At 31.4% G+C, this 9,347-nt stretch overlaps 1 protein-coding gene across 1 annotated transcript; it reads right to left on the minus strand.

The window, feature by feature from the left end:
- Window positions 1-4,156: 4,156 nt before the first annotated feature.
- LOC107948412 (ABC transporter F family member 5) lies at window positions 4,157-9,051 on the minus strand. The gene is made up of 9 exons (XM_016882950.2): window positions 8,004-9,051; window positions 7,241-7,582; window positions 6,178-6,318; window positions 5,901-6,080; window positions 5,626-5,781; window positions 5,058-5,159; window positions 4,835-4,963; window positions 4,499-4,603; window positions 4,157-4,407 (listed from the first exon to the last, which is right to left on the minus strand). The coding sequence occupies exons 1-9, from the start codon at window positions 8,820-8,822 to the stop codon at window positions 4,312-4,314; spliced, it is 2,070 nt and encodes a 689-aa protein (XP_016738439.2). The 5' UTR covers window positions 8,823-9,051; the 3' UTR covers window positions 4,157-4,311.
- Window positions 9,052-9,347: the final 296 nt, after the last annotated feature.

A 9,347-nucleotide genomic window follows, 5' to 3' on the forward strand; every position in this document is an offset into this window, starting at 1 on the left:
ACACGAACTTATCGGGCTAAATTGCAGAAATACCAAAATTCAGGGATATTTTGGTAATGTTCCATTTTCCTCGAATTTCCACCCAATCTTGATCTAAATTAATATTTCATTCAATTTATTAATTTAAATAATAAAACAATTCATTTCATGCAATTTGGTCATTTTTGACATGTTTACAAAATTACCCTTAAAATTTTACTTTTATTCAATTTAGTCCCTGAACCTAAAACATGTAAATTAGCTATTTTAAAATAAATTCATATTAGCTGAATATTCACATATATTTTTCCTCCTCCTCCACTCTATTCCACATCCTTGATATATACATAATACCACTATTTACTTGTTTACTCATAACAAGCTGCCCACTTGAGTTATAGTCACTAAATTAATTATATATTAAGTTACAAAACTCCGAATTGAGATCTGTAAATTTTCTCTGAAACTACACTTACATATATTCTTACTATAAAATTTTCAAAATTTTTTATTTAGCCAATAAGTACAGTTTATTCTTTAAAGTTCCCCTGTTTCACTATTTGATAGTTCCGACCCCTCTTCACTAAAAATTAATCATCTTTTTGTACAGAATTTGGATGATGTTTCTGTTTGTTTATATTGAAAATAGGTTCATTCAGGATTTTATACATATAAATTTAAGCCCCTAATCATTTTTATCCATTTTTTTATGATTTTCCAAAGTCAGAATAGGGGAACCCGAAATCATTCTGACCTTATCTCACAAAATTTATTATAACTCATGATTTAAAATTCCATTGCTTACACTGTTTCTTCTATGAGAAACTAGACTCAATAAGATTTAATCCTTTATTTTTTTTTCATCCTCTAATTCAATTTCCATGATTTATGGTGATTTTTCAAAGTTAACCTACCGTTGCTGTCCAAAACTGTTTTAGTGCAAGATGTTGATAATCAAATTTATAACACCCTCCTTTCCTTTCTCTACAATATTTTCTATCAATTCCTCTTGTTCCCTTCACTAACATATCAAGAACATAGAACCTTATATAATAAAACCCTACATTAACATCAATTTCATACTTTTTCAATAATATCAAACTTTTTCAATAATATCAAACTCAAAAATATATTGAAATCTTGATGTTCTTACTTTGCTCTATTGATTTCAATCTTTAACTTGATTTTCTCTCTCCTTCGGCCTCTATTTCTTGAATCTAACTTGATATTCTAGCTCCCCGTGGTCTCCTTATCAATTTTCTCTCTTGGTGGCTATGGAAATTTCTTTGATTTTTAAGTGAAAATGGTGAAGTTTTAGTGAGAGGACCAAATTGTAAAGAAAAGAAAGTTTCTTTCTTTCTTTTCTCTTCATACGTTAGAATGCATGGGAGAAGATGATGATTCTTCATCTTTTCTTCAATATATATACTAAATAAAATAATAATAAAATGATAAAATATCATTTAAAAATCAAATTAAAATATTAATAAACTAATATTTATTTATTTATTTATTTAATCTAAAATATCTCCAACATCATCATTATTTTCTAGATTTCTCTTTCTTCTAATTGACCATTTTTCCCTTTAGATCTTTTAAAATTCCATCCTTGATTCATCACTTAATTTGGTAAAATTATAATTTAGTCCCTCATAATTCTTCATCTATTCAATTTGGTCCCAATTCATCCATTTTCCTTAGTTTCTAGATTATTCCACCCTTAAAATATTTACACTATTGGTCCTTCAACTTTTTTATATTTACACTTTAACCCCTCAAATTTTGAGTATTTACTCTTGGGTAACAAAACTTTTCTCACTTTTGCAATTTAATCCTTTCTTTAATTAATATGTCATAATATACTTCCCAATGTTGTCATAACTCAAAATTCTCCTTTTGGTCACTTTATTTCCTTACTATATCAAAGATAATATCTTACTGTAAAAATTTTCGGGGTATTACACATTTCCTTAAATTTTGATATTATTCTTGATATAGATTGGTTAACTTGTAATGAAATGGTAGAAACTGTAAACAAAACTAGATTGTATTGTGATAACAAAAGAGTAAATCGATTACTGATCGAAATGACAGATCTAAATATTCCACCAATATCATGGTAATGTTATCTGCTCAAATATTGATCTAAGAAGGTCTTGCATTTTAGATACAGAATATACAAATTGAAGATAAAACGAGTTCAATGGTTAATGTATTCTTTAATGTGTTCACATAAGATTTGTCAAAGTTTTCACCTAAAAGAAAAGTTGAATTTGTTATTAAATTAGCATTAGAAACTGCTTCAATATCTGTTACAATTTTTGTCCTAATGGTGAAAAAGAAAGAGATTTCATATTAAAATAACTAGAATAAATTCTAAATTCTAAATTTTAATAAAATATAATGATATGAAATTTTGATAATTATAAAGTAAAAACTATTTATTTATATTAATATCTTATGTAACTATATAATTACAATTATGAATTTCACTATTATATTGTTAACTATTTAATATTATTTTATGCAATAATTTTTTAACAATTAAAAAGTTATCATAATTTCATATTTAAATGTCTAATGTTTGTCGGGTATTTTACATAAATAATATAAAAATAATTAATTTTGAAAATGGTATGAGAAATTGATTAATTACGAAAATAGGACTGAAATTATTGGCGCTATCGGACTGAAATGTGATGACCTCAAATATTCAGGGTCCTGATATGTAAATTTTCTATTTGGATTGTAAAGCTTTTAAGGTGCCATTGGCAGTGTGGCACACCAAACTTTAAATAGGGTAAATTGCTTCATAAATCCTCATTGGTTATTATTTTCTTTTATTCATCTTCAACACAAAAAATAGAGAGGCCTCTTACCAAGTCGTCCAAAAAGTTTTTTCTACCAAAAAGTATTTTTGTAAAAAAGTTGATTCTAACTAGAAATAAATTTTATTTATTTTTCGAAAATTAATTTTTTTGTTCAAATTATGTTTGACATAACAATTAACGGTATTGATAGTAGTTTTCTTTGGCTCACATTATATCTAGAAACTATAAATTTAACTAATAATTATAAATTATATATAATAAGTCTAAAGCTTTTATAATTATAATTTTATATCGTGTCCATAAATCAAATTGATAATAAAGATAATTATAAAAGCTTTAGAAAAATCTTATTATGTATAAAAACTTTTTGGAGTAATTGGTTAGAGACTTCTCTATTTTTGGTGACGGAGGGGAACAAAAAGAAAATAATAAATAAGGAAGGTTTACAAATTAACCCTATTTAAGGTTAGGCACCCTAAAAAGGGCTTTCAGCACAAACAAAATAGAAAATTTGCATATTAGGTCCCTGGATATTTTAAGTCATCACATTTCAGTCTAGTGCCGCCTATATGTCAAATAGCACAAGCAAAATATTGTAACAAATGCCTTATTTTCATAATTAATTTGTTTCCATACCATCTTCGTAACTAATTATTTTTTATATTATTTAGGTAAAAAAAAGTCATATTTGTCTCTTAAAAATAATTATGCTCTTAAAAGTTAAGAATTTCTTATCATTTATATTAATAGCTTTTTGAAAAATTTTAAAATTATATATAATTATTTCTTCATACATTCATTTAGTAAAATACTACCAATAAATTATTAAATGTTAGAAAAAATTATTGTAACAAATTTTAATAAAAAAATCAAATTTCAAATGTAATGACTAAAAATATTACTTTAAGTTGAAATAAATAAAATTAGATAACAAAACTTTGTTAATTTTAAAAATTTAACGAGTATTTACGTGAGAAAATAACATAGCATATGACATAAAAATGTTTGAAATTGAAATGTAAGAGTGCACCAAAAACACTAGACAAATTAAGTCACAAACCAACTATTTTTACAATTCATAGACTTTTCATTTATTTATTGATTTTATACATAAAATTGAATACTTATTGTGCATTTTTAATATCGTTTGAGAAAATTAAATTTTTATCGTGTGATCTTTTTAATAAATTTGATTTTATAAAGTATAGATAGAGAATAGAGATGCAAATTAATGTTACCAAAAATATTATTCATAAATACATTTACTTTTATCCGTAAATTAAAAACTTAATGACTTAAACTATATTTTAATTAAATAAAATTATTTTATTTTTGACATACTTTAATAGAGAAAATTTATTAACTTGATATTTAAATAAATTAATTATACAAGTGCTTCAACTTGGAAGTTGGAACTGTATTTCTATCAACACTATTATATACAGAAGGTGCTCAATTCCACATCCTAGCCATTTTACACCCTAAAAATTCATGTTTCATTTCAATTCCATCTCTTGGCATTCTTCTGCCCTTTCGACTTCTGTTTCGCAGCTTGAAACGCCTGCCGTTTTTGTTTCTTCTGAGCTTCTTTCTCAGCCTGTTATGGGACGCATTTATTAGATCCTGATAACCTCTACAGTTCGGAAAATGCTAATAAGAATTACAAGGGTATTAGTTATATAGCTTACCTTTGACATCTTGGATTTGGCTTTCACTTTTGGAGCTTTCTCATCAAGCTCCGCCTCACGCTCGAGCTCCTTTTCCCTTGCCTCAAGGTTCTTCTCCAGAAAATACTGTTGATTTGGAGCAGCAGTTAATCAGGTGGGAAGAAGAAAAGGACTCATTGAACGTGCATATTTCAGGTAAATACCACCAATGAACTCATGGATTATAAAGACGACTTAGTAATTTACTGGATGACACATTCCGGTTAATCAATATATAGGAGGCAAGAAATGCAGATAGGAAAACAAGTTAAGGAAATAAGAGCAATGCAAGCAAACATTCAAGGCAACCATACTCACATTGTAATCGCCTACATAGACCTGCAAATGCCCGTCTTTCACTTCCACTACTCTGTTCACAATTTGCTTTATAAAGAATCGGTCATGAGAAACAGTAATGACTGTGCCACTGTACTCTCTAATTGCCTCCTAATAGAAGAATGAGAGATTGCAGAGTTATATGCTGCTATTTTGATAAAAAGAAACAAATGGAGAACAAAGAAAGGTAAGGAAAAACTCAAACCTCTAGCATTTCCTTTGAGGGTATATCCAGGTGATTTGTTGGTTCATCCAAAACTAGCAGGGTTGACGGTTTTACCATGAATTTACAAAATGCAAGCCGTGCCTAAATGAAACCGGACAACACAAAATTCAAGTTCATGCTTTTTAAACAAGGAAACTTAAAGTAGCCAAGACATGTACAACAAAATCCAACAGATATAATTCACAATACATTTTCTTTTTTTTTAGAATAAAAAGGAAGCTTTGGAAGAATTTAACATGCAGAAACATTGAAGAGCACCATATTATGTTAGTCTTGTATCATAATTCATCAGCATGCATGTCTAAATCATTTGAATTCAATATGACAACCGTTAATTTAAATACTTCAACTAAGTATCTGAAAATTGCCAAATTGACCACCATGTTATGAATTAACATCAACATAATATTTTTGGCCCATGAGAATAGGATGCCCCTTCAAATATTGGAGTATTATATGAAAGAGAATAAGCATAAAACAATTTTTTTTAATGAAATCCATAAAAGCAAAACAGTATCCAACATATAAATTTCTACATTAAGATTACCTTCTCACCACCACTCAAAAGGGAAACCTTTCTGTCAAGCATATCAGCTTTGAAGTTGCAACGACCAAGAAGTCCCTTAATATCATCAATTCTCCAGTCCTCTGCAACCTCTTCCACTGTCTGAAGCACTGTTTTATCTAAATCAAGAGCCTCAGCCTGAAATTTGTTCATTAAATTCAGTCAATGCTTTGCACTTTTTTAGCTCAAAAGCAAAATTGAGCAACTTAGCAGCAAGATCAGAAACACAATATACATATATTTCAGAGGCCAAATACCTGATTCTGCTCAAAATAATTTGGTAAAACATTATGCTCCCCAAGCAACACTTCACCTCCACTTGGATTCTCTAGGCCCATTATCAGCTTCAGTAAAGTACTCTTTCCACAACCATTTGGACCAATAATGGCAATTTTCTCTCCCCTTTCAATTGAAAGATTTGCCCTGTTAACTAGCAGCTGATACACAAACCATGTTTCTGTCATAAATGAGAAGATTAAATAAAGAAAAAAAGTCCAAACCATCTTTTTCATCCCACAAAACATCTCAACTTACCTCATCCTCATAACCAAATTCCAGATTCTTAATAGTAACAACAGATCTCCCACTTCTTCCACGCTCAGGGAACCTGATCTTCATTTGTTTCCGTTGAAATGGCTTCTCTATTTGGCCCTCTTCTTGAAGTCTCTCCAGCTTCTGTTACAAGTCAGAAAGGACAAGGAGAAATTACGTAACCAGAAAGTTGTTTAGTGATTAAAGAATATAAGCACAAGAACTGAGGATTCTTTAACTCTTTAAGTAGCAAACACTATCAAAACCAAAAGATAGAAAACAGAAACATTAAGCCAGCAACAAACAACCTTATTCTCCAAAAGAATGTGTCAGTAGCTACACTGACACTGAGAATTAATTTTAAGAAGACAGAACATTCATGAGGCAAACTTGCAAGAAATGGTCTTTTATACAATAGAATTAAAATGGAAGTAGAAAGTCACAAAAAGAGTAATCAATGTGGTATGCCAATGTTCATAGGTAAAACTGTTTAAGCAGATTAACTCTACCAGCGAAAAGAACAGAGGTTCCATCCTCACAAGTTCCATGCAACTCATGTGATCCAGTATGGAAATATATTTGGTAAAGTGATTAGAAAACTTGATGAGAAAAGAAGAAATTCTTGTAGGATAATATAGCAAACAACTTTAGGTGAATGATATAAAAGTATCAACTGAATTTCAGCAAAGTTTCCTAAGGAACCATAACTAGCCTAGAATTCTAAAGAAATCCACTTAAGAGTTGGAGGGGGGGGGATAAATGACCCCCAATATACTCAGTCAAACTAAAACCTGCATTCTAGGTAACATACTTCCTTATGCAATCAATTTTATAGAGTAAAATCATCTATGATTTTAAAAAAATCTTATGAAAATTTAGGCACCCATGTGAAAAATACTCAGTCAAGCAGGTTTACAATCTGGTAGTAACTTCATGTAATCATCAACACATGCTTATTTACTGGATAGCATTCAATGGTGTAAAACTACACATCAGACATTACAGTATAATGACCAAAGCAGACAGCTACCATTCCTCAAAGAGCTAAATGCCCCCTAAAAAATACCTTTTCAGCAGAAGAAGCACGGCCAGAATTTGCCCCTGCTCCTAATCTGTTTATCAGGTCTTTTGTCTGCTCAATTTCCTGCTGCTGCTTCTCCCACGCAGCATATTGACTTTCAACCCATGCTGCCTTCGCCTCAACAAACTGAGAATAATTACCCTCAAATGTCCTCGAAACACCCATGTCAGTCTCCACAATCTTTGTACACAACTGATCTAGAAAAGCTCTATCATGAGATATGATGACCATTGGCACATCTTGCTTGTTGAGATATCCTTCAAGCCACTCGATTGTATCAAGGTCGAGGTGATTTGTAGGCTCGTCCAAAAGTAATAAATCAGGCTCCTGCAAAATTACATGTAGGTCAACAAACAGCTAGCAATGCCAATATAATTTTCTGCACATCATACACATGCATCTATGAATTAACAACTTCAACATCATCAAAAACTATCTCGAAAGCTAAATATTTTGTTAGTCGATTCAAAGTTTAAACTTCCAATCAACAGGTGCCAAAGTGATTTCAGCTGCTAATAGTCAAATTAATAGCCAACCACCAATCACAACTATTACTTCTGCAAAATGTAAATAATTTCACTTTGAACATTACTTGTATATATCTCTTTATCACTCATAAATAAGGCTCAAAATCTTCATTGCGCCAACTTTTTCTCAAGAAAAAGAATAGAAACCATAGACAACCTATGCAACTATGAATAGAACAAATTTGCAGCAAGAAAGATATGCATGAAAGCAACAATTTTACCTGCAACAAAATCTTCCCAAGTGACATCCTCATCTGCCATCCGCTACTAAAACTTGCGACCAACCTATCGGAATCCTCGGGGGAAAACCCAAGCTCTGGCATCAACTTACTAACCTTAGCATCAACCTCATCCAAATCCACAGCCTGAGCCCTCCTCTGCAACAAATCAAACTCATCCAAAAGCCTTCCCATCAACTCCAAATCCTCGGTAGCCCCTTCTATCGCCTTCTGTACCCTCTCTAACCTGTCAGAAATATCCATTTCTTCTTTAAAAGCACTCATAAACTCCTCCCTCACCGTCCTGCTCATCGAAACCTCAAATTCTTGGTTCAAAAACGCAATTTTCATGTTTGATTTGGCCTTTATAACGTTCCCCGAATCGGGTTCTTCTTGTCCCGTTATAATTCTCATCTGGGTCGTTTTCCCTGCTCCATTTACTCCAACCAGTCCAACTTTCTCGCCTTTTTTCACTTCCCAACTCACATCTTTCAAAACCGTTACTCCTTTATAGCTCTTGCTAATGTTTTCAAGCTTTACACCGGAGGAAATACCCGAAGCACCGGTATTGGATTGCTTGTTGGAACGTTTCCGATCAATTTCTTCTGTATTGGAGGAAAACAGCGATTCAATGTCGCTTTCAGGGTCCTTAACGGAGGTTTCAACGCTGAGAGTGGAAACTTGGGCAGTTATTTTAGTTGGTCTAAATTTAAAGGTTTTGGGGGAGACTGAAGAGGAGGGATTGGGAGTAAACGAGGGGCGAAGAGAGGTGAAGAATGTTGAACGAAGGTCTAAACGGTGGAGTTTTGTGCAGAGCACCATGTTTGGGCGGTGGGAAAGTGAAGGAAAGTATGGGAAATGAAAGGAAAAAAGGAAAAAGAAAAGAGGTGTGAAGAAAGGCAATGGGGGAGTTTCTCAGCCAGTAGGGTAAAAGAGAAACTCTCAGCCCACCAGTTGAGATGAGATGGGCAGGGGAGACAGATGATATACAGGTGAAAGAGGGAGATTTCTACAGATGGTTGTAGTCCATCCAAAATGAAAATTAATTAATTAATTAATTAAAAATATCTAGTTTTATTTTGTCTCATAAATAAATATACAAGTATAACTAAAATTTTATCGACTGCGTAGAAATAAGTATGTACAAATAATAAAATATAATATTTGAAATTAATAATAAGAGAGCTCTATGAATTCTCTCTGCAAAAATACTGAATCTGAAAAATCCATTACTGAGGAGTTGATCCCTAAGAAAGTTCGTTTCAGAAATGAAGATGTTGATACAAACAATAATATGTTGATCGATACATCTCCAGAAAAATCTATCTCGTGGAGGGATATGCTTGT

This window comes from Gossypium hirsutum, chromosome D11 (assembly GCF_007990345.1).
Source record: "Gossypium hirsutum isolate 1008001.06 chromosome D11, Gossypium_hirsutum_v2.1, whole genome shotgun sequence".
Classification (NCBI taxonomy): Eukaryota; Viridiplantae; Streptophyta; class Magnoliopsida; order Malvales; family Malvaceae; genus Gossypium; species Gossypium hirsutum.

Coding starts and splice junctions, on each gene's coding strand:
- LOC107948412 (XM_016882950.2), bottom strand. CDS start 8,822: ATGGTGCTCTGCACAAAACTCCACCGTTTAGACCTTCGTTCAACATTC. Junction 7,583..8,003: donor TTGGGAAGATTTTGTTGCAG/GTAAAATTGTTG, acceptor GTAATTTTGCAG/GAGCCTGATTTATTACTTTT. Junction 5,160..5,625: donor TTTTGAGTGGTGGTGAGAAG/GTAATCTTAATG, acceptor GGTTTCATTTAG/GCACGGCTTGCATTTTGTAA.